Source organism: Varanus komodoensis, unplaced genomic scaffold, assembly GCF_004798865.1.
Source record: "Varanus komodoensis strain SLA01 unplaced genomic scaffold, ASM479886v1 scaffold9, whole genome shotgun sequence".
Lineage (NCBI taxonomy): Eukaryota > Metazoa > Chordata > Lepidosauria > Squamata > Varanidae > Varanus > Varanus komodoensis.
In genome coordinates, this window is record NW_025336598.1 from 35,279,819 (window position 1) to 35,306,224 (window position 26,406).

The 26,406-nt window shown below is 42.0% G+C and overlaps 2 protein-coding genes across 3 annotated transcripts in view; one reads left to right on the forward strand and one right to left on the reverse strand.

Moving 5' to 3' along the window:
* The window catches only part of UPP2 (uridine phosphorylase 2), a 25,424-nt gene extending 7,562 nt beyond the window's left edge, over positions 1-17,862 (reverse strand). Inside the window, 5 exon segments of the mRNA XM_044418437.1 lie at positions 1,063-1,272; positions 3,014-3,128; positions 8,705-8,863; positions 13,352-13,469; positions 17,565-17,862. Of these exon segments, the coding sequence (XP_044274372.1) occupies positions 1,063-1,272; positions 3,014-3,128; positions 8,705-8,863; positions 13,352-13,469; positions 17,565-17,629 (667 nt within the window). The 5' untranslated portion in view covers positions 17,630-17,862.
* The window catches only part of CCDC148 (coiled-coil domain containing 148), a 199,771-nt gene that overhangs the window by 160,298 nt on the left and 13,067 nt on the right, over positions 1-26,406 (forward strand). The window lies entirely within an intron of this gene.

A 26,406-nucleotide genomic window follows, 5' to 3' on the forward strand; every position in this document is an offset into this window, starting at 1 on the left:
AAGAATGCCATGTGAGTTCTTGAAGACAAATTTACTTTTTTATTCAAGAAATGTGCCAAAAGTTGTAATTCTATCTTTGCCCAACCAAAGGTGAATGAATAGAGTGGTTTTAACTAGGCATGCACTACTGTGTGGTACAAGTAACTTTCCTCTTTCATTTCACCACAACTTTCCTCTGTAGTGACTTGTAGTTACAAATGTGTTTCCAGTGGCTGAAGCTGAGATCCAGGCTTGAGAAATCTCATTGGGGCTGTGGTGGTGGTGGAAGGGGGTGGGGAGATACATTTTCATGGTAATATTTGATTTTACAGCATTAAGATAAATCTAAAAGAATGAGAAACCACGGACTAATGGTTTCTTATGGTGAGATTTTCTATTTTAAAAATCATATAAAGTACCATATAAAAACTAAGAAGGGCAGATGTTGTTCCTCAAACGTTCTCAAAGTTCATGAAATAATATTCATTTAGTTAACAGAGAATGAAAACAAATTATTACAGAGGATGCTATGATGAAAAGTAGATAAGAAACGTTAAACAGCAGTCCTGTTCCTTTTTTCTCCAAAGTAAGTCCACCTATGTTGAGCTGATGGCTGCAATCTGATACACAATTCCTTGGGAGTAAATGCCATTGGACTAGCAGATGCACACACAGTTGCACCATAAATTTGTTTTTTTCAAGAGGCCTTCAAATTGTGCAATGGAACAAGAATAAGTGTGGAATCCAATTAGCTTATCCTGCATATGGGATGACTTCTTTCAGCATAAACACAAGGGAAGGTTTTTTCCTTGCCAGCCCCATATGTATCCTCTAAATTTGTTCAGGAGGGTTGGGAGAGATCCTGGAGTAGATCTTTAAAATGTGCTAGGAGAAGGAAAGATGGAGAAAGGTTTGCAGTATTCATGGAAATTGACTTGGGTGATATGATTTAGAATATAATAAACTCCTGGGCAGTGCCAGCCAAACTTGACGAGAATATATCATGATGTCTTAATGCTTTCTGATTTATTCTAGTGTATAAGATTTTTTTAAAAAAATAGTATATAAACTGTTTCCACTTACCCTCATAAAAATCATAGGTGCACATTGTGTGGCCGACAAGTGTTGGAAAATTCTTAATCTCTCTGCTACATTCTAGTAATTCATCAGCAAGGCTTTGATCAAGTTCAGTGCTTCGTATTACCACATTGTCCAGTATCACCTGCTCAAACCGAGGCTTAAAAAATGAATCCACTGCCATGTCTGTTATTACAACAGAGCCAGGTTCAATTCCTGAAAACAGGTGGGGAAGTTAAGAACCAGTTGGTAATAAACAAGTCCACAATCTTCCATTGTAGTGATCTTGATCTCAGTAATCAGAATATAACAAAACATTTAAATTAAGCTTACACAAAGTTTATATGTGTTGACAGAAACAATGCCTAGATGTGTAGGCCATCTTTCCCATTTTAGGCAGCACTGACAAGGAAAGAAGGAGCATGAATGCAAGGCTTGCCCTATGCAGTCCATAGTTAACCTGTACATCTGGGTTTCCTTTATTAGGACTAACCCAGAAGTTGCAAAGTAGCCACCAGAATTTGTAGGTCTCTGAGTGTGTGTTATACTAAACAGAAAGAGGCAGGGAAAGTTGGATCATGGTTGAAAAAGCCTAGTTTGGGCCATGGTATAATTATCGAAATGCAGATACTTTTCTTTCTGGATTTCTGTGGTGTTGAATATGGGATAGCACCATGAGATAGAAGAGGGCAAATTACAAGTTTATGCTGGGCCTTCCAGAAACGTTGGCTGGATCCAAACCCCTTGCTCTACTCATGGAAAGATACCAGTTGCAGAGCAAGACTTCCCTGTTCCCTCTCCCTGTGAAACTCAACACATCCTCCACATCTTCTCCAGATGGTCCAAGCAACCCACCAGAACAGATTTGGAGTTTATGTGTTGAGAGCAGAGGATGGGGGTACCAATGTTTGGGCTTACAACCTGACTGTTGTAATACTTGACTGTGTTAAGGAATTGTACATTTTAGTGGAAAACCATTGATAGTAAACTACTATTGTGTATATAAGGGTCATGAGAAAGAATTAGTATTCAGTGTCGTTATTACAGTATGACAGTGGGTCATAGGGTACAATCTTATGCAGATTTACTTGGAAGTAAGTTCCACCAGTATAAACAAACTCTGTAAGTTTATACAGAGTTGCAGATGTGTACTGATTTTGTGTAGGGGACTAAGGTATTCCTTTTTAAGCTACCAAAAACATACTCAACTGTATATTTTATTTTCAGAGATAAAATAGATCATACATAATGGAAGTAATATAGGATCAATGCCTTTTGAAGTAATGATCTTTTTTTTTTTTTTTGGTCTACTCAGTCTATGGTGTGTTATCAAGTCTATAAGGCATCCTGGCCCGTGACTGTGAGGGTAATCTATTGGGTTTTTAATTGGCATATAATTTTGGATCCTGTTCAGGTAGAACTTTCAGTAGATGAAAAGACAGTCTATCTATATCTGGCATGTAATTCAGGTATGTTCACCTGACAAATTCACCCAGCATTTCTTTGGAGTTTTGTTCATGATGGGACTTTCCTTTTCTATTAATATTAATATGGTGGTTGCTGCTGAATAAATATTGTTATAAGAAAAACATATTTTAAAGAACAGGAATCTAAATTTTGAAGGAGAACATTTTTATGAATTATAAAATATACAAAGTGCTATTGTACAACGTGAAACTGATACTATTTCTTTGTATCAGTCACACATATATGACTGTCTTTTGAGGAGTTAGGGGAAAATCCAAATGACTTTAATCTAAAAAGAACATCAAGTCCTGTGTTTTCAGGCTGGTACTACCAGAACACGTTTTTCGTCTCTTGTATGCCTCGGCTCATTGATATTTGTTGACTTTGAAGGGAAAAAGTGCTGCAAAAATCTCATAAAGACATGACCTTTCCCTGAGATGTATTTCATTTGCTTCCCTTACGCCTGGCAACAGCAAAACTCTTTGCTCACCTAATCCTCCTGAAGTACCCATGCGTATAATGGTAACATCACAGCATTTTGCATGGTGTAGCAATTTGATTAGTTCATGAAGCATGATCGAAATGGAGGGAACACCCATCCCGTGCTGTTAGGAAAATAGAAAGGAAAGGAAAGGATCACTGTAAACCTTAGCAGAAGAGACCTTAATTTGTAAAATGCATTTAATGAAGATAACAAAATAAGTCTATATTTAAAGTATTGCTGCACAATAAAATCCCAGTAGATGTATGATGCATGATTCAGCTAAAAGTAATTTGCTTTTCTCCCACTGAAATCAGTGAGCCAGTTCATGTGATTCCTGCAGCCTACTATGACATTTAAGCCAACAGGTTGTGACATATGTCAGCTGCCATTTTGAATATGCAAGCCATGGTGGGAGTGCATCGAAGCTTGCATGAATTTAATCCTTGAGTAATTCTTGCTGCCCAGGTTTGCAGGACATGATAAGCCATGGCAAACACCCATCACAGCTTGCCTATTCAACATGGCAGGTGCCATGTGCCGCAAGGCAATTGTGCCAACTCAGACAATGAGTTGGTTTTGACATAATATCAAAACATGGCTTAATTATCATGGCCATCATTATGCTCAAACCCAGAACGATGAGTGAACTATGGGTTGTTAACCATGCACAAACCACAGAGAAAACCCATGGTTTGTTGTTGGGCTGTGGACTGTGGCCATTTGAATCAAGCGTTGTCATTATGTAAGAAACCAGAACTGTAAAATGTTGATGGGTTGTTTTGCCAGCATACAGAGTCAGAGGGTTAGAACAATTTAAAAATCCATTCTCTTGGTATGCCAGTACTCCAGTGCTGCAAAGGCAGTTGAGATTCAGCGTGGGAGTGGAAGAAGGAGAAAAGAAACAAACAAACCCAGAGAATGGGAAAAAAATACATACTTTGTTCAAAAACCCCTGGCTGCAGCAAAAAGCCATGCATTTAATAAATTAGCATTATATCTGAACCAGACCAAATTGTCTTGCAAATGCAACACATGCAGGCAGGCGATCCCTTCCATTAGCTGAGCATTTAGATAAACAGGGCACATTTGCACAAGGGCTATCTCAGACCAAGCTAAAAGAAGTCTAGAAAATGAGGGGCATAAACCAGCCAAATCGAGCATTAATTTCAATGAAAGAGAGTTAAACATTTAATTCTCATTCATTCTCACCTTAGTATTAATGGAATTGAAATGTACTTACACTTGACTTGATATGCCGTAACTGTTTGAAATAGCTTAAGGTTATTTAAAAAAGGATTCTGTACTGCACTTTAATACAATTTTGTGTTGTCTTTGAAATGTGCTGAATTAACAATGTTTAGTTTATGAGTTACACACTGTTTTTCAGACCATAAAACTGGAACACTTGTTTCTTTGACAAATGCTCAGTGTTGAACTTGCATCATCTGGATTTATCAAATCAGTTCAAATTAACAAACTGAACACAGGGAGAATGCTCTGCTGCTGCTATGCCTCCGATCATTCTGTTGGGCCTCTACAGGAACAAGCTCTTCCTAAGACAAATATCCTTGCAAAATCTAGACGCAGCCTTGCAAAAACAGAACAGGTCCATGAAGAAGAGGAGGGAACTCTGCCAACTTAGCCTATTCCAGCAACAGGTTTTTCTGCTTGTTTCCCATTGTTTGTGGAATCTCTAGCATCTGGCTGCTTCCTGCAGCAATGGTTTTCCAATCAATGGTGTGTGCACAGGGTAGGGTACAGCCTTTGGTTTGAAAGCCAGTCAAGAACTATGGGCCTTTTCTTCTGATCTTATCAGAAAGGTAGAAAGTTCTGCTTATACTGAATCAGGCCACTGTTTTATCAACTTGGTATTGCCTGCAGCAGGGATAGACAGCCAGGTGCCCTCCCAGTTTTTGGGATGAAAACACCCATAAGTCCCAGCCAGCACATTCAGTGAACATGGTTTTGGGCACTGTAGTCCAAAACATCTGAAGGGCACCTAGGCTGCCCATCCCTAATTTCTACCAGGTGAGAGTGGTTCTCCAGGGATTCAGCCGAGAATCCACTCGGTGCCAGGAATGGGTCCTGGACCTTCTACAGGCAAGCAGGGGATCTTCCTGTGAGCTCTGGTGCTGTCACCACACAGCAGTTCAGGTGTAAACCAGCTGTATAAAGAGTCCTATGTAAGTCCCATCATCCAGTGGGTCATGCCTCATTAAATGAATGGCACCCCTGTTTAAATGAATGACAACAGAGACTGTCCAACACACTTCGTGTGCATTGTTGTAATGATGCTTGCAAGAAGTCCATAGGAAAGCTCATTGTTACTTCTTGCAGGTTGCAGGTGGGGAGTTCAAATAAAAAGAAAAGCAGCCAGTTGAAAGCCAGTGGTTGAGCCTATGGCAAGAGTTCAACTAGGACTTGCCTGCCTTGCAGCTCACTCTCAAGCCCTAGCTCACAAAGAGCGGAGGGCAAAGCCCTCCCCCAGCAGTCTTGCCCTTTCCTCACCCACTGCTGCTTTTCCGAGTGCACCAGGATTACATGCCCTTCATTTGCAGCAGTCTTAAAATTAGCATCCAGCAGCTCAGCCTTCCCCAGGGCTCTGGATTGCATCTAAAAGCAGTGCAGCATGTGCAGAACGGATGATGGGAAAAGGAGGAGGCTACAAGAGGCCCAAGTGGGAACTGCCACACGTTGTGCTGCCTAAGTGAGTGCGGGATAGAACTCTCAAGGCTGTTTGCTTATTTATTCATTGCTCTTCATTATCAAATCACAGGATACTGTATGAAATGCATTAAAAACTGCAATCCAAGCATAAAATCAACAGCAAAGAAAATCTTATCAATGTAGGGATTAAAATCAGCAGGCAAGCTTCAACAGGCATCCAAACTCCCACGGATGGGGGAGAGAAGGGTTGGAGCATGGCAGCAGAAACGATCCTCTGTCAGCTTGCCATCAGACATGGACTCTGAGCTGTACTTCTCAGCAAACTGGTAGGTCGACATGAAAGAAGATGCTCTCTACTTGGAATCCAAAAGCCACATTTACTCGCACAGCCTGTTTCCCTTCAAGCTTATAACGTCCCACTGTCCCAAGTCGCTGGTGGACTGCAACACAAAGTACTTAGACCCCAGCAATAGCATTGCTTACATACAGCAGGAGGCCAGATGAAACCTTGAATTCACAGACTGCTGTGGAACTGAACAAAAATGTGCCTTTCCCCTGCTAACACGGGAACACCAAGCACCTTTCAAAGGCAACGTGTGACATCCTAAGACACATGGCATGAGTCAAATGAAGCAATGGTATAAATCATAGTCTTGGGGTCTGATCCATCACCACCACCACATACCCCTTTGACTTGCATGGGAAGTAGGTTTTCTGCTCCCAGTCTATTAATCTTAAGTCTCGCTTGCCTACCAGAGAAGCAGGTGGGGAATTTCCCGAGCAGCTCTGTGCATCTGTTACATTCCCTGCATCAGAAAAGCAAGGAAATAATTTATAGAAACAGCAAGAACAAGCCATGGCCATTTTTCACTCTGTGTATTAAAATTTAAAACACGTAGCATTTTTGAATGCCTGAAAGATTGGGCTGGCAGTAACACTTGAGGAGTGTCTGAATGGAAAGAAGCAGAAATTGCTGATAAATTAGTTATGAAATGAGGAATTTCCTGGAATTTAGGAGAAAGTGGATTGAGAGATATTTTGCCCCCTTATAATAACAGAGCTTCAGGCCAACCAAGGCAACTGAATGGTGGGAGTCCCAGGATAGAGCAAGGGAAGTCTGCACAGAACCATTTAGTTCAAGCTGTGAAATGCACTTCAAAGAGATGTGGTGATGGCTACCACTTTGATGGTTTGAAAAGGAGAGTGGACAAATTAATGGAAAATGCTGCTAAGTGACCAGGATTGTGGAAGCATGCCTCTGAAGGGACAGCAGCAGCAATGGGAAACAGGATGCCGGCCTGCATAAGCTTCTGATCTCACCCAGCAGGGCTACTCTTCTGTTCCTCATGGAAGCCACTTCTGAGGAAACATGCATAGAATTGTGCTGCATAACTTAAAACTGTATGTAAAGTTTTCTTTGGATAACGTGGCATGGTATACAGAGCACAAATGCACATTATTTCAGCATAACTCAAAGAGATGGTTATAGCTGGCTGGCTCTTTGAGAATAGAGCGAAAAGACTCTCTTCAACACAAGAATTAGAGCTCAACCCTATCATGATGCCTTGTAAGCCCCAAACTCAGAGGTTGACCGCTTCCTCTGCAGAGCAGGAGGAGCAGCAGAGGCGATCTTTTCTTCCCCATCCTCCCATCCTGCATTTTCCTCTAGATGGGCTTGCTCACTCCAGTGCTGTCTAGGGGCCACGGGATTCCCCCTGTTACCATTAAATTTGCTGCAGGCAACGAGCTGCACCACAAGGCACTTAAACACCAGGTAGAGATTAATCTCAGTATTATGAGCTGCTTCCAGCAGTGGCTTTGCACTAGCAGGAAGTGTGTGCACTCACCCAGGAGAGGCCCTGCCAGTTTTGCTTATGCCTTCTATGCACGGCAGCACTTTGCACCATGCTGCACATTGTTCTGGAGGGCCCCCCAGTTCTCAGCGTTTTGAACAGCATGGTAGAAGGGATGCCAGCAAAAAGCAAATGCCCCATCTTGCATGTGCATCAATTACTTCCTCTTCTGCACAACCACCACTGAATGCAGCCAATCCTATTAGCTGTGATCGGCATTGCAGCAGCAAAAGCAGAAGCTGATCGATGCCAGAAATGAAACAAATTGAAGCAGGCTACACTTGATGATGAAAATGTGACTTTCCTCAGTGATGAAAATGATGCGCTTAAAACCTTTCCTTCACCTTTTAACCTAATTCCCCTCCTCCTTGATTTCATGTGCAAATGATACTATGTATGAAATGACACAATAGTGCCAGATGTGGAATCCCCAGAGGTCTCATATTTGGAAAGGCAAATGGTTAAGTGAAACCCTAGGAGGCTTCATCGGTGGAACATGTCTGCACTATCTGGCAGCCTATCTATTGGCCATGGCAAGGCCTTTCTTAGCAAAACCTACGTCAATAGATAGGTATCGGCCTACAATCTGAGGGGTCATTTGCACCCTGGTTCTTACGAGCTTCCTAAGCAAGTCCAATCCTGTGGCCTGTATTTGCTTCATTCTGCTCTTCTTCCTGAGCTACCTCAAATGGCCCATGCTGCTGACAGTGGCAATTCAGAAACCTGTATATGCCAGCAGTTGCACTCTAAGCCTGCAAAATAAGGAAACTTCATTTTTCCCTCAAGGTAAAAGCTTTGCTCAGCTGCCATATTTCTGGTTTAACACCCAAGGGATGTAGTGGGATTACAGGAGGTGTCCTCAGGCACTTTTGCTGAGCTTCTCACTCACAGAAGAAGAAAGAGCTGCTTGCTTACAGAAGCCATGCTTGTCAGTCAAGGCTAAGATGCTGACAGGCAGTACAATGAGCAGAAGTTTCCTGAAAAGCTGCCGGTCCTGCCATAACAGTGGCGTTGTTGCTTTTTATGAAGTCCCTTGATTGTAAGGGCTTTCATTCCAGCTTGTCTCACAAGTGTTGGGTGTGCATCAAATATTGAATAGGGGATGTGAACGATGTACTAAAGTCATCAGTTACTGTTGTGCCACTAATGGATGTGTTTTTGGTGCTCCATAATGTACTTACGCTGACAGGATGGGGCCAATCTTATACATACAGTAGCGATCTGTCCCAGCACAAACATCGTTTATGTCTTTTCCATCTCCTTCGAGTCCAAGTTCTTTATGCATGAACTGAGCAAAAGCTTTCATCCTGTTGGGGCTTCCACCCACACAGACAAACTGGAAATAAATTATCAGATTATCAGCCATAGCAACAACTGAGACTTGGTTTGCACTGATGATAAGATGTTGAACTTCTTTCATACAATTTTATATCTGAAGGGAGTATGCCAGGAAGACAGAGTAAATTAACTGCCTAGCCCTTTTATTCAAGGTTCACAGAATTGAAATGTAGTTTGATCTCAGTTATCCTAGGAATCTAGTGGATTTCTAATATACCAACAGATTTTGTTTTAGAAAAACAAGTTGTTCAACTTCCTTACTCTTTCTGTCACATAGCCTGAAGCCCCAACTAGACTGTGTTAGGAGAAGTGTATGGCTGTTCTTTAAAACAGCACCTGCACCTCTTCATCATCTAAATGAACTGTGTTTTCTGACCTAAGAACCCCACCCTTGCAAGTCATAGCCATTGATGTGAAGTGGGAGCAGAGCTGAGCTCACATCGTGCATTTAGTTCAATGGTTACCAGTGAGGGCTGGAGAGCGAGAGAGGAAGAGAAAAAAGAGATACAAGACTGCAATTTGTGGTCTCCCACATATGTGGCTCCTGTCCTGAATGCCTGTATTGTCTATGAAATTCTGCTGGCCTCTGTTTAATGAGATAACTGGCAAGAAAAACCAACAAAACATGCTTCTGTACTTTGTCAGTGATAAGCACTGTCTGCATTTTGTACTTGGGTGTTGTCCTTAGCCCAAATAGCTCTTACGAAGCAAACATAATATTCAGCTAAAAGTAAATCCAGCATGATATCCTTTTAATGCAGGCACTGAATGCAAACTGTGGGTAGTTATTTCTATTGAAAACAAAGTAGAACCAGATGCTGAAGTGGCGTGTGGTCTGATTTATTGTTTCAACAGCACCAAGCAGAATGGCAAGAGATTCAGATAATTCAATAGAAGGTAGTAGGAGTAACAAATGCGAACAAAAATGTTCACAGAAGGCCATATTAAAACAAAAACCAAGAAACCCGATTTCTGAGTCTTGGAGGTGGCTCCTGAACATGTAACTGTCAGCTCTTGCAAATGGTTTCTGCAGTCAGACACACATCGAGGTTTTAAATTAGGAAACTTGTATCGATAACGTTCCGTACAGCCTTGCATGCTACTGGGCAGCATGGAGAATACAATTCTTGTTACCCTAAGCATGCCTACTAGGGAATAGGCTTCGCTGATAATTACTTTGGACAAAACCCATTTTGGATTGTGTTGCATGTTATGTGCTGCCGCTGCTGCTGGGAATACACTACAGAGAAGCATGAGTTTTCCTGGTCACTTCAGCTCAAAATATTAAGAGATTTGCAGTTCCATGCTAGTGTTCTGATTATGGCTGAAAAGAATGCATATAATACAAACCAGACTAAGGGCATGCTTGCTTTAGCCAAAGTGAAGCACTTTAGAGAAATTTCAGTGCAAAATATTTAAACATCTCTCAACTCTCCCACTGAAAGCAGTGGGACTTAAGGTACTAAACTTAAGGCTGTACCTTTTCAAATTACCTAGAAAGCCAGTTCTGTGGCAACATATTTGAAAAAACCATGTTAGACATTGTCCTATTATGTGAATGTGAGCAATGTTGAATAGGTTTGCATTTGTTTTACCATCATTTACTTGACAGAGGACAGAGTGGTTTCTACTTTATCATTGTTTCTATCCTCCCAGATCAGTCCTCCCACTGTTGGCATGTATCCCATCACCACCACCCCTGAAATTCAATCCCAAGGTACATTGCTCCCTGCTTATGTCACCTGCCTCTTCCTCATTGCTCCCCAATCGGAGGGTGCATGCCTGGAGCAGCTCTGCACTTGCTATTCTTTCCAGAGCTGTACAGCAGGTCAATGGAAACCATGATCCTGGGTTCAGACTACAGGACCAGCCATGTTGGTACAGAGAAACAAGAGAACAAATAATTGTTTCTTATCATGATTTTTAGAACCATACTTACCATGGTAAAATACCACAACTGATTTCAGTCAACAAGACATACCAATTCTGGTTAAACACACACACACACACACACACACACACACACACACAAATCTACCATAGCTTGTCATGTTATCTGAAATCAACCATTCTCTGTTAGCAGAAGTGAGCATACTGGAATTGTCCTGTGAGCCTTTAATCCCATGTTTGGTGTGTTCCAGTGACTCATGATTCAGGTGTAGCTGTAGCTTACATTAAAAAGTCTGAAAGGGCTTATTAAGAAAGGATAGGAAGTCCTAACAGTGTAATAGAGCCAAACAGTGTGGTGGTTTACTTAAAATATTAGACTGGGACTTGGGAGATCTCAGTTCTAATCCCAACTTGACCATATAATTCACTTAGAGATTTTGGAGCAGTCACTGATTCTCAGCCTAACCTGCTTTGTAGAGTTGTTGTGATGATAAAATGGAGAGGAGAATTATATAAGCCGCAGTGGATTCTTTGCAAGAGAGACTTTATCTTTGAGAAAGCCATGTGCTTAAGACAGGGAGGGAGCCTTATGGCTAATGAGGTGGGATACAAATAAAAAACAAATAAAAAGATTGGCACATGGGTATCAGAGTGACCATAGAACAAGGACTCCCTAAAATTATCAGTCTGTTGTGAGCCAGGCAGCAGGAAGCAGCGGTCAAAGAATAAGAAAGAAGGCATTCACCTCTGCTCTACTCTCAAGGCCAAGGTGCAATTTCTAATCTTCTGAAGAATACATTTCCCACTGAGAGTCTTCTAATGAAAAATGTTCAAGTTTCACAGAAAGCAAATGCCAGGGACCATAGTTTGGAGAGGAGACAGATGCATGCTTTGTGTGCAGTAGGTACAGTTTCAGTTCCAGGCCTCTCTAGTTATAAGGGTGAGGCAGTAAGCAGTGGGAAAAACCTCAGCCTGAGGTCTTGGAGAGCTAATGACAATCAGATACTGGTGCCATAATAAATAATGGGTTAAATCAACCCTCTTGTCAGGATCTGCAAAATAAGGCAGCTCCTTCCCTGCCCCATGTGGCCTGATAGATAAGGCAGCCTGGCTCACTTTGCAAATACTTTCAGCATTGAAGGATGGAAACCACTGCGATCATGCAGACCAACTGGGAGGTACCGGAGGCTCTAGAAAAGTCTCCTCAATCTTGCCCAGCTTTACACTGCAACAGCTTTTGCAGTGGTAGCTGGCTTATGTTTTTAATGCAGCTTCTGTCTCCAGTCTTCACTTGTTGCTAGACTCTCGCCTATTCCATTTTTGCTTCTGGTTCTGCCATGCCTTTGTCAGTATCTGACCCCTGCCTGTACCTGAATGTATTTACTCCTTGGGCTTTGTTACATTTTACTGAGTTTCTGACCCTTGCCTGAATAAACTTTGGTTCTCTTTCTATCTCCATCTCACCTGGCCCTGGTATTTCAGCTACGGATGCCTTTGTTTATGTTTCTGAGCTGACACTTCTCCAAACTGATGCCTTCCAGATATTTGGACCACTATTCCCATCAACATCAACTGGTATGGTCAAAGGGCAGAACAAGTGATATAGCCAAAACATTTGGAGAACACCAGGTTGAGAAAGGCTTGTAAGGATGGATAGACAGTATCATCTGGTAGAATTCACCTTCCTGTAGTCCAGCTTACAGATGTAGGTATGGGAATTGTGTTCCTGTTCAAGACCCATGTCAATGCATTTCATTTGCAACTCTGACGGTGAGTAGAAATTATAATTCTCAGGAAATGTTTGCAATTTCCCAACTTGTGTACGTACTTGTGCAGTTGCGCAAGTGTGTACTTCTGAAAATGCAGTTTCTCTTCAAAACTGTAATTTCACATTCTAGTCTATGGTGAAAGTGTACCTTAGTGGTATGTGTTTGGGAATATACTTTTTATGATAAAATGCAGAGTGTTCTGTACAGGAAAAAAGAAGCTAATATTTGGGAGTAAGAATGAGAGGAAAAGAGCATCAGGGTAGACAAAAGAGAACCTCAGTGAGCTCAAATTTTGCTTGTTTTCCATCCCTACATCTCTTGTTCATTCTTAATTTTGTATGGGAGGGCTTTACATGTGAAAAAATGTATTTTTGATGCAGGTTTTTTTTTTAAACACAACTCTTGAGTGTTTGAAGCTGAAATGCTGCAACAGAAGCTGCTCTCTCCTTTCTCGCAAGAAAACACTCCAACTTGAAAATGAAGCTATGATGAGCCAAATTCCTCAATGCATTGTTTCTGAACTGGAGTCAGTACAGCTACCCCAGGGAAGAATTTAGCTCATCATACCAGAAACAGGTTTAGTTTCCCCAGTCTACTTATTTCACTGAGAAAGGAAGGGTAATTGCCCATAACTGTGGCTGCAGCGTACTTTTCTGAGTTGCTTTACAGAATGGCACTGATGCAGTCCCTGTGGGACCCTAAGTCATCTCTGAAGCTGGCACTGAGAAGACACTGTGATCAAAGATAACAGTAAAAGAAATGAAGAGAAACATGAGCAAGAATGAAGAATGCTTAGAAATGCTGCAATTGTATAAAGTCTCTTCTACCTTCACGTCTCCAAACATGGCTGGCAGATTGTGTGTTTTGGTTCCCAAATCTAAGTGGTAGAGAATATCTTCATCCATTAGATCCAAGTGAGGGTTCTTCACATAAACAACCCTATTCCTGGGTGGGGGTGGGGAATCAAGCAAACACAAAAGAGGAATCTTGTAAAATGAAGCTGTAATAGCCCAAGAATTCATGCAACTTCTTGGGTTGCCAAGTTATATATTAATAATGCTGAGAGCTGGAGAAAGTGAGTGAGTGAGTGAGTGAGTGAGTGGATTTGGGTCTAAGCCAAGCTCTTTCCAAATGAACTGTTTTTCATACAGTAAGTGTGCAATTGCCCATTTGATATACGGACTGCTGACATCTTCCCTAGAGGATGAACTTCTCCATGTTTTCTAGCACTTACTTCATTCATTTTTGTGTGCTTTATTTAACGTTCTTCCTCTCCACTAGTAAAATGGCACTCACAGTGGCTAACTTTAAAATCCAGAGGAAAAACAGAACCTTAAATAAAACCTAACATAAAAGCAGATACATTAAAAGCACAATAAAAGAAAAAGGTGGTGCCAACCAGTTGAACCTCCCTTCTTCAACAACAAACCAGTTGATAAGCCTAGTGCCCACCTGAGTAAAAGTATATATTTGATGGCAGAATGACAGAGTGGACCAAGCTACTCTCTCTGACAGGATGCTCCAGGGCCTGGGAGTGGCCATCAAGAAGCTTCTCTTGCAGTTCTGCCAAACATGTCTCTGATGGCAGTAGCACTCAAAAAAAAAAAACACACACACACCTTCCTCCCTTTACAACTTGGGCAGGCTTTTAAGGGAAAAGGCAGATATCTACTTGCTCCCAAGATATGCAAGCAATTCAGGTCATGAGCAGAACTTAGGTCATACCTGCAAACAGAGTGGTAGCCAGTGAACCTGCTGGACTGTGGCTCAGTGGAGCCAGGGATGCAGCATGGGCACTTTTGGATTAGCAGGTGCGCTGATACCATCTACTCCCCTCCCTCTCCCAGAGAATTGCCTGTTCCCTCTGAGCTTCGCTGCAATCCTCAAAGCACCTGAAGGGAGATAAATTTCCCAGCAAAAATATATCATTCTTTGTATGCAAAGTGTTTTGGAGTGGCTTGATCTGGAATGGACATTTAAAACTATTACCTTTATAAATGACTGGCTCCTAGTGCAGGTGAAAATCTTGTTAATTGTGCTGTTTACTGGAGCATTTATAATATGATGATGACAACAGCAAACTGGATGTTTGACATTGCAACCCTTCTCACCTGCTGCCCTGGAAGAGAGCTCATCAAGTGTGTCGTGTGCTCATTGCTTGCCTGGAGTGATAGAATTTGCCGTCCAAGCAGGGCTGTCATCAAGGGTTGCACATTGCCAAAGAGTAGCTGCTTGGCAAGTGCCCAGAGGGCTTACTGACAAAAGCCCATCGCCTTCACCTGGGCAGGCTGCTTGGGCCTTTTCCTCTTGCTCTGGTCAAGACGGCAGTGGCCGTGGTGTGGAGGGAGAGCAGGAGGCGGCAAGGGTTCAGTTCCTCCCAGTCTGGGAAGCCAGCCCATGAACGCATGAGGAAAAGCAGCTGGTTGCAATGGTGGTGAAAGGGGAGACTCACTGAGGAAGGAAGATTACTGGGGGGGGGGGTCTTGCCCTAGGGCCCCCCAACACCTGGAATTTGCTCTGAGTTCAACACACATCTGGAAGGCACCAGGTTAGGGAGTGCTGGTCTGTAGCACCATCAGTGGGCATTGCAGGATACAAGTTACTTCCAAGCTCTTCCCTTTATGCATTCTTTTCTGTGAACTAACCTCATGCTGAAGCCCAGAGTTTTGTATGGGGGATCTTCATATGCAAACAAAACACATTTGGATACAATTTTTTTTTTCAAAAGCTCTTGAAGGTTTTAGGTCGAAATTCTGCACCCACAGAAGCTGCCTTGCCCCAAGGGTCTTAGAGGAATGCGATACATTCTGTTGGAATGGAGAGAAGCAAGCCCATCCCAACAAAAGCAAAAGCATGCAGCTGGAGACACTGGGAAATGAATGAGCTGAAAACAAACCAATGAAGAGAAAAGTGGGAGGCAAGGCATTCTCAAAAGTACTTAAAATCACCATAGTCCATTTATGCATTGACCCTCAAAGGGACCCAATTGCACATGAATTTAAAATCCACCCCAAACACCAGCCCTTCCCTGCCAGCTCCTCTGGCCCTTGTGAGTCATTCTGGTTTGGCTGCAGTGCCAGCACCTGTCTTTAGTCAGCTGCCAGAACTTTTTCTGCCTCTCTTGGGTTCTCTTGCAGCTGCTGCCCTCATAGTCTTCTTGTTTCAAAATAATGCAGCAGGTGGACTTTGCACAGAGACTTTTCCACCACTGCTGCTGGTTATAATCTCCAGGGAAGGTTTATCTCTTCAACTTGTTGCCAATTTTGTAGATGTATTTTACTTTGGCTTACTCTACAAGTGTATTTATTTAGCTATTACTCCAGTTTCCAGCCCACCTACTGGCTCAGCTGGATTTCTAAAAGTTAAAGCTGGTCAAAATCTAAACAAATCACATGTAAATAACAAACACATTTACATGAATGCCTGTGCACACACAGTGCAAGCTGGTGACACCCAAGGTCCACAGAACAGCTATTCATTCTGGGATGCAGTCTGAGCTTTTAAGGGGCTACCCATGCTGCTGAATGTATTTGAAGATGGGGCTCAGCATCCCTGGTAGCTCTGTTAGTTCAGGATGAAATCCAAGGTGAATACACAGCTCCAATGTGCGTGTTTCTCTGGGGTGGGAGGTGTACATATGGACACACTGAAGCTCGCTTAACTATCTTTCCCATATTCTGCCTTGGCCAGCAAGAAGGCAACTCTGTGAGTACAGGGGGAACTTCAGGGAGAAAGCATCTAGGTCAACAGTTAAGCAGATAGGTGAATTAAGTGTCTATGGACTTACAGAGAATAAAGATGGCAGGCAATTAATAACCTAATTGTCCTATCTTAATAAAAAGTTAGGTTAAACACAGGTGCATAATTTTGTGTCACCCTGAAGCAAAAATGCTTACAGTTACCTCAGTCGCATTCATCCATGATGGATTTTTTGCCAATTAGTCATAGATTTGTAGTGAACTAATCAATTTGTTTTGAAACTAGTAACAAAACTCAGCAGGAGAATTAAGACAGGTATGTGCTTCAATCTCTCCACTCTGATGAATGAGTCTTGAAAGTTTTTAACACACAAATTTGATACAGCATTTTAATACCTTCCTTCCACCTCCAATTTGTTATTGCTGCTGTTCATTTTGATGCGTATTTGCTTTATTTGAATGAGGTGCAATATGCCTCCAAGCAATGAGGGAACTTTGTTTCTCTCCTAGCTGACCTGCTAAACTCTTGAATGTTTCAGATGGTGTAAGACAGGGTATGCAGAATATACAGGAGAGATTTGACAACCATCATTGAAGAAAGGTAGGCACCTAGAAATCAGTTGCAGGTTACACTTTGGTGAGCTGCTTCAGAAAGCATGACTTAATAAACTGTACAGGAAATGTAGATTCAATATGGGTGCATTTCTGGAAGGGCTGAAAAGGGATGCACACAGATTTTCTACTTAATCTTTTCACCACTAAAAACCCTCTCACAAGGGAAGGTTAAAGTTTCATTTAAACCTCTATTTTCAATCTGTGATAGCAAATCAACAACAGATCATTCTGTCCTTTTATGAATTGTTGTTCATTATTTTAATCAATTGTTGCTTCAGACTTACTTCCTGTTACACTTTGAAAAGGATGCACATTTATAGTTTTCTTTATTAGAAAGAAACTCCTTTTATAATTATTCTAATATTTTGCCTCATCATCTTGATTAAAGGCTAAGTTTCAATCTACATTTAAATTACAATAATATTCAACTGTCTTAAGAGTTTCTGATTGCATCTCTTTCCCAAAGGGATTGACTACATAGTAATGCCAGTCTATGTTTATTAAATACAAAATTGAATTCATTAGGATCATTTTTCTTGGGAAGATAAAAATCACCAGTAATTTGAGCCACTTGCATGCTGTAAAGGCTAAGATTGGGTTACATCAATGGCTAGACCAATGAGAAAATGCAAAGCACTGTACTGTGCTGATTTATTGTTATAATACATTGATGTCAAAGTCAGTCATGCCTGGCAAATGGTTTAGGATCAGGTTGTAAATTACTTACCCATTGTGATCTTTCATTGTGGTCTTAATAGGCTTGCTGGAATCAGGTAAAAGGAATGTCGTCATGAGGGCAATTCCCAACAGATGCAAAGGAAGGAATACTGCATAGATTATGGTATAATATATGAGAATTTGCAGCAGCTTTTCTTTCTGTTTTTTTAAAATGATTCACAGGAAAGTCCCAAATTGATGTTTAGGGTTCAACCACTTCAGATATGACACAGTCAGTCTCTTGAAGCTGCACTGCAAGTTATACCATAATTCTTTTTAACTGAGCATCGGAGGTCTCAGATTGGCTGTTCGTGAAGGTGTGGCACATTGGAGAAAACATCCCCCCACCCCCACCAGAGCTTGCAAGACAACACTAAAAAGAAAGGTAGGCCAGGGCCGGCTAACCTTACTGCTCTATTTGTGTTCTAACCAGAATCGTTCATTTGGCAGACCTCCCCCATGAGGCAGCCTGTCCCCAACACTGCTGCCTTTGCTTAAAACGTGTGTATGTTGCACGTGGGACCGATATATAAGGCAAGTGTGACAAACAAGCATTTGAGAACACCAGCTTGGCAGGCATGAGAGGCAAAATGCTGAGTTTCATATAAACACCAAGTTAGTTTTTAACATATTGCTCTCAGTCTCTTGTGTGTAAACAAAAACCAAGGCCTCAGTGATGAAGTCACAGCTGATTTGGGGATTGCGCGACAAAGTCAAAGATCAGCAGAAATTCACGGTACATTGCATGATATGAGATTATACCTCCAGGTATTTTTTTCAGGAATGCCATCCCTCAGACAGTAATTTCAGAATTGCCTTTGGACATTCAAATATTTTTTTCTGATACTATTCCATATTTCTTTAGCAGCTATTTTTTTCTTACTCAAATGTAAAACAGATCACTTTTGTCCTCTATTAAGCTGGGCACAGCCACAGGGCCAAGATTTTATGTAAGCAGGAACACAGGAAGTTGTTTGAGGCGTATGACCAAGGTGCAGCATGAAATTAAGGATAATAAATCCAAATAACAGGACCCCTCTGCTGACTAATGACAGGCCCTTATTTCCTGCATCTCTCTGGCTTGGGTTTAGAAAGATGTGGTCATCTTGAAGCAAAGAAGCACGGAGTCATATACAAACAATAGACTTACTTTATAGATAGATGCCCACAGAGTATATTTTAGAACATTTATTAATAAAAAGCCAATAGATTTAAGAAGTTAGAGAAAGGAAATGGTACCATGGTACCTGCTGACAAAGTTTGAAACAGGAGATGGGATAGTGCAGGGCTCTGGTCAGAATGCCCACACGCAGCATTTTCCTACTGCTGTCATATTTTTCGCTTGAACATGTTATGATTTGCTATAATATGGCAGTCTACCCCTGTCAAAGACCCTTCATTGACTTAGGGTAATACCCCCATGCTGAAGTCTTTGCTGATATCTCGTTTACAGTTCTATAGAAATTTCCCAATTTATATTCTGTGCTTTTATCCTGTGGTTTACCCTATTTTGGGCATGAACCTTATTGACTAAGCCTTATTCTCATCATTTTTTCTCTCAGCTCAAGCAGAACTAATAAGCTGCCAATAATAGGCCAAGAGCAAACCTGGTTCAGAAGACAGCCTTTTCAGCTAGGCCTCTTTGGTATGCTTAATATGGCTGTTACCTTAACTAAGCTTTTTCAAATGGTACTTAAAATTCCTTACACATTCAGCTCAGTATTGACTGCACTGATTGGCAGAATCTCTTCACAGTTTAAGACAGGAGCCTTACCCACCTTTTCCTGAAACTGTCAGGGACTGAACCAGGTTTTTCTGTATGCATAAGAGGTTAAATTACATTGACACTTGATTCCTCACCACCACCATGTAAATCCCTTGAGTATTCTGTTTCAATGTAGAAAAGTGGGCTAGGAATCATACATTTAATAATTATTATAAGATTGGAGTGTGAGGTGAAAGGTAAGATTTGTGAACCATTATGCTCAGTTTGGTATAAATTCACCACCTGCTGTGTCATAACCATTTGGAAGCTTCCCAATTTAAATGCTGGAAAGAATGTGCAAATCCAGCAGTCTGAACTATATTAAAAAATGTTATGCTCATCCAACTTCTCTGAGATCTGAGACATTTCAGGGGCACAGCACCACTTAGCTGGGTTTAGTGTCCTTTGGAAGGAGCTCACTTGAAGTTTATTAATATTTTGGAATCTTTCCGTTTATTTACAGATTAGGCAGAAATGAAGGCACAGTTTAAGCACTCCAAAATCCATATAAATTCATGGTCCCATCAGACTGGATCTGATATAAGCCTGTATTACCGACTTTGTTGGGGAACTGTATAAAGTCCGGGTAATAAAACAGTTAAATTATTGACAGCTATACAAAAACCAAATTCTGTAATCAAAATTCAGCTGACAACATGATGCCATCACTGTAACTATGGATATAAATTGGGCAAGCTGCATTTCTGTCTGTCAACATGTTTAGTGGGCATTCTCCCAGAAGGCAAGCTGCATGCTGTCCCCGATCATTGCCTCTTCACAGAATCTTGTGGAGATTGCTACACATTCAAAATGCTATGAATGGATTTTTTCAACACCTTGCTTCCCATGTTCAGACCTAACATAGCCCTTGTACATGTGCTAGATTTTCAGTGGCCTAAGGTGAGGAACCCTGCCCTCCAGTATTTCAACTCTCCTTCTCTTATGTGCTATGATATAAAGCAAGGATAGCTGGAAGCCATGGATGTGTTTTATTGCTCTCCATTCCTGAAGTGAGCCTTGTTGAAGCATGAAGTACACGGCGCATTGTGCCGCCCTGTGAGAAAGACCGCTGTTGTTGGTGTGCCTTCCTAAGGCATCCTGGCTGGGACTCAGAGGAGGAGGAGCAGGAGGAGGCCTCGGATTGAGGGCCAGTTCCAGATGTTGAGATGAGAGAAGCAGAGGTGCTTGCCTCAAGGCCAAACTCCCCAGGCAGCCTCTGAGAATGACCAAGATGTATTGCTACTGGGAGGGGGCTTGGAATAGGGGAGTTTCTCGGAGACAGACAAGGTGGGTACCGCTCATGAGGAAATGTCAACAGGGGAGGGCAGCCCAATTAGAGAACTGGTGTGCAGAGAGGACATGTGCTGATTTCTAAAAGGTCCCTGCCAAAAGGATGAGGCCCTAACATACTCAGAAGGAGCATTCCTAGAAGTAAATACTAGAGTTTTTGAACAAATCCCTCTGTGCATGCTCGGAGATTTCTTCTGCTTGTTCATGCTTCTGAAAAGCATTTTGGTCAAACAATGTTTTACAAGAAAGGTCTGTAGCTCTGAGTGTGCAAAAGAAGGAGACCTTGATCACAATATGCCCAGTGACAAGTGGAAAGATTAATATCGAGTTCATTCAACTTTAAATTATTAGGGAAGCAATCCTGTGCATATTTAGACAGAAAAGCGCTCTGCAACATTTGGCATTGTCTGACCAGCATGGCTTGCTGGAGAATGATGGGAGTTTTGGGGTTCTTTGCCAGAATCATTCCCTGGACTGATCTCTTTGCAGAAAACTCTGCATTAACTAAAGAAGAGGCTGTAAGTGAAGGAGGATAGAGGGGGTCGGGCAGCAGCACTGCAATGTGAAACTCCATGAGGATAATTGGCAGCATTTGTGACATGATTCTTTAAGTCTCCAGTAGAGCAAGCTAGCAAAACTGAAAGAAACGGAAATTAAAGTTCTGCTAATGAAATAGACTTGCCAGTTGTTCAGAGCTGCTGTCTCCCTTCACTACCTTTATCTACCAATCTCCCTCTCTAGCTCCCAAGGCTAAAGTCTGTGTGGACTGGCCTTTTTGAAGTAATTTGCTTCTGGTATGGTTATTTGTTCTCATAAGTGCCTTTGATTGTTTAGTTTTAACTGTGTCTTTATTATTAATCCCCAAGTATCAAATGAGTAAACAATGCATTAACAGGGCTTTTCCTTCAAAAGAAAGAAACTTTATGATGCATTTAATTACAGCAGTGCATTTCTGAGAATATATTCAGGTATCTTTGTGAGCATGACCTCCTTTCCACTGGGAGAATTTTTGGGTGCAACTGTTCCTTTTCCCAGGGAGCTTGCCTTGAACAGTTCTTTTACCCCAGTGACTCAACAGCCACACTTCTTCGAGCCATATCAGGGGCTCAGATTCAGGTTTCATATTACTGATTTATGTAAGAGAAGTGTAAGTGTAGCAGTGGCCAGATGTGAGGGCAGGTGATGGATTCAGAAGCAACTCCTCTCTTTCTAGAATCTCAGAAAATGCTGATCACAAGACTTGAAGGCTATATGACTTGGAAGTCATGAGGGCTATATATTACCTCTACTATTGGAGGCAGTTTGCCTCTCAATTCCAGTTGCTGGGAAACGTGAGAGGAAGGGTGCTATTGCATTCATAAGTCATGTCCTGCATGTGGGAGTATGGTAGGCAGCTGGTTTGGCTGCTGTGGGAATGGAATGTTGAACTAGAGTCCTTATGAGCCTCGTTATAGCTAAAGATACCAGGAAGAGTGGGAGAGACTTGCTTTTCTGGGAGAGAAACTGGGAGATGCTAATTTACTGAGTGGAAATCCCTGATAAGCTGGTTGTCTTGCTCTTTCCAAAATTCTCTGCCCTATCAGAAGTTCAGGAAAGTCATAAGATCCTCTCCACCACTTGGCAGGACACTAAAGGTAAGAAACAACCATTTACTGCATGGCTTTATTTATGTCACATACTCATTTCCCACCTTCCTACCATCATTTAACTCAAGAGGACATACCTGGTATTCCCAGGTGGTTTCCCAGGTCCAGCTTCAAGGTCAGGCATAAGTGGGCACCTACCAAGGACCCACAGTCCAGCAGGGGCTCACTGACAACAGTCCCTTCAAGTTGCTCCTCCTCTTTACAAATGCAACCTGTTCATTCATCTTCCCTTCACGCTGGCCCAGGCAATGGTGGTTGTGAGAAGGAAGAGCAATAGATGCTACTGTCCGCTTGTTACCAGAAAGAATGAGATGCAGCGGTTGTGACGAGAATGGTGAGGAGTGGGCTCATTGAGAGTGTCCTGTCCGAGGGCCCTGAGGAACATCGAGGTGGGATTGTGGTTCCCCATCTTGACACTGATCAGACATAGACCTGCTTCCTTGAGCTGTATCATCTGCCATGGCAAAAGGACAGAATGGGAATTTAACCTTTGGCTATGGTTATTTGCATTTATCCTTTCTCATATTCTGATAGCAAATTGTGTGTTCATACTTTCCATGAATGCTTTGCTAAATTTCTTCTCATTAATTCAATCTGTACAAAGTACACGGCTCAACACTTTTATCTTTTCATTGTCAAAAATAAACAGGGAGGTCATTCATATACATATATTTATATCTGTGTACAGTGTATGCATCTCTTCTGCAAGGCCAACTAAAGAGCTGACAGCATTGTTATCCAATGTAGAGGGAAAACTGTTGCAAGCTGGTCCATAGATTTGTAAGCAACCCAAGTTAACTCGTGTTAAAAGACAGTTGGTTTTGAGACCTAAATCCACGTCCTAGTTATTGTTTCTGGAAACGAAATGTCACAGAACTGCTTGCCATTTATTTTCACTTACAAACTTGTCATGCTCTGCTAAGCCCTTATGAAAAATGACCCATGTGCCAAAATGCTGAACTCGCAGTTTCTGGAAACTGCCACGATCTCCTTAGTCCAGCCAACCTGTCTCTTTGGTTTCTTTGGCTCTTGAAATCATCCTGGTATTATTATACGGAGCATTAGTTATGGCTGTGATTATATTGCTGATTGCATAAAGTGTATTTGCTTCATGAGGCACTGTTGATTGAATCAAAGGAGCCACCCCGACTTCATATAAACATTGTGCTTTATTATGATGGTTTCTTGCAAAACAGTCACAGGGCCTTCTGCTTTCTCCTTGCTGCTCTCACACTCTGATTGTGTCTCGTCCTCCTCACTTTCTGTTCCTCCTTCAAACTCCAACTCTGCCTACAATGTTGGTGAATGACATGCAAAACAAGAGAGGTTGCTGCAATCATCCTGAATTGCTAATTCAGCTTTTAAGAGGGCTGTACTATTAAGGGAGTGAAGGCACAATTTTATGGCTAAATGTACATAGGATCACATCCTGAAAAGAGTTAAGTGGGGATAATTGAGACACCAAATAACAAGGATGCAAATACAAAGCTGAGACCTGCCTGCCCTCAGTAGACATTATAGTATTCTTATATCTATGCAAAATTATGCAAATTAGGACTTCAGAGAAATGATGATTAGACCAAATATTCATGAAGCTGACCCACTAATTCAAGGAAAAGCAGTTTTATGTAGCTGCTCCTTCACCAACTGTTTTTCTCTGAATCATTTAACGGATTCTTCAGCATATTTGCACTACTGAACTCAGTGGACTTTATGTCTGATTATCTATTCACAAAATTCCACTACTGATCTTTGATCTCACCCCCTGCAGCCCCCTATCCAAGCATGGGATAGCATTTAAACCTTTGGCTCTGCTCTTGAATAAAATGTCTGGTTTGTTGTTGTTTTGCAAGAGAAACTTGTTTTAAAAATAAAGACAGAAACCCAAATATTTAAAAAAGCATTTTCCCTAGTAGTGCAGGCTTAAAAACAGGGTGCCATAGAACAGTACACTATGACTTTATATTATTAAGAAAGTTGTCTCAATTAGAGCCCTTTCATTATAGGGGCATTTAACATAGGTCTCTCTCATATAAAGTGAGTTGCTGAAGAAGCAATGCACTCATTCCATAAAGTTTGTGTTATCTGTAGATATCTAACTACTTCTTTTGGAACAATATGGTGAATTTGCACATTTTATGGTCTCTACCAGACTTTTATAGAAACCTTTGGAACTTTCAACTTGGCTATACATGGCTTTGCAGTTACAGTATGAGTCACATAGGGATGTGTGTTATACAGAGTTAGACTACTGATTCATTGAGCTCAGCATTGCCTACAATAGATGTAAATCTTTAGGGCATGGGTCCTCAAACTAAGGCCCGCGGGCCAGATCTAGCCCGCCATGCCCATTTAACCGGCCTGCCCCAGAGGTTTTGCACTCGCTGTGCACACATGTGGGCGGGTACGGGTATGTGGCTTGCTTGCGAGGAGGTTGTTTTGGACTCGCTTGGAGGAAACGATCTCCTCGCTAGCAAGCCGGCGCCTCGCCCTGCGTGCTCCCCCATCCCCGCCTCGCATGTGCACGTGTGCCCTGCCCCGCCCCCTCAACCGCCCGCAGTCCCCCTGCCGGCACTACCTTGGTGGCCTGTGCGCACCACTGGTACCTGTCAACTTGAGAAAGTTTGAGGACCCCTGCTCTAGGGTTCTCCCATGACCTGAAGCTGTCAGCAGCTGAATGTGAGACCCTTTGCAAGCAGGGTCAGCCGCAGAGCTGCAGCACCCTCCCTCAAATCTCATGGAGTTCAGTGGAAAGTACTTCCAGGAAGAATCAAACTATAAGAAATTCAAGGACAGAGGCTCAATTTACTCACCTTAAAGCTAAAATACATGTGAAGTTAATTGTGTAACTGAGTATTAGATTAGTTGCTCTAGTATAAGAACAACTGGATTCAGTTAACATCAGGGCTGCCATGCTTCCGAATGGGAGATTTAAAGCTGCTCCCCCGTTTCTCCTGAAATGTGTAAAATAAGAAAAAGTTATCCACTGGTGTCAATAGAGGCTTATCTTATGAAAAAAGTAATGTGTAGTTTGGCCTTTGGGCTACATTTTCTTATTTTTGCCTTAATAGTGTCCTGGTTCTCTTCTTTCTAGAGTTTTTTTCTTCTGCTTGATCTCGATGTTTTATTTTTATTACTGTACATTTGGATGGCAGGGATGGAGGTGCTATGCACATAGTTGTCCAGTCACCATGAAATAATATGTATGGAAAAAACAAACCTAATAAAGTGTTAACTTTTAGGTGAAGTACAGTTCAACAGTTTTTAAAAAATCAAATTTAACGGTGCTTGAGAAGGTCAAAAGTTCTCTCTTGGAGAGAAGAATATCCGGCAAAGGGGACGTTCTAGCTTAAGGGTGAGTTTTCATAGTGACTAAGCCATGTCGTTTTGCCAAAGCTGCTGCAGAACAAAGAGTCACTAAGCAGAGGTGTACAACCTCAGGATAGGGTCCATATTTAGCCTTCAGGCAGGGGGTTGTTGGGGGGGGGGGTCCTAACATGGCCAGCCTTCATAGGAAGCAATTGTTGTAACATGTATTTATTTATGACTGCAGAAATCTCTGGAATGTTTGGGGTGGAAAAATTAACAGAGCTTGTGGAAAGCGACTCACCCATTACTCACTACCTTGTACAGGCAGGGGGCTGATGGAAGGGGTGTGAGTAGCTGTGAAGAAAGAAAGGGGGGAAAACAGATACAAAAAGCAGGAAAAGCTGGGAATTAGTTGTGAACTGAAGGTACCTTGTAGGCAATGGTACCTCTTTCTAGCACTCTGATGTGAGGTAAGTGGATCTGCTGCCTTGTAGGATTTGCTCCTGTTGCTTGCCTCCATTTGTGTTCTACCTGTATTATTTGTGAATAAACTGATTATTATTAAATTTGTTTCCTCCAAAGGAAGGCAAACCCAGGTACTGCTGCCTAGGACTGAAGGAAGAGGGGAGCATGTAACAGTGGCTGGATTGTCACTGAAATGAGGGTTGTTCTTGAAAAATGGGCTAGTGTATTGTCTGATCCTAGCCACGCTCACAAACCATGAACAACACACAGTTCACCGCCCAACAACAAACTCTCATGGGTTCAGAGAACATAGCAAGTCATGTTTCACAACAACCCACACTGAACCCTTGGGTGTCTGAAGCCAGGCAGCACTGAAT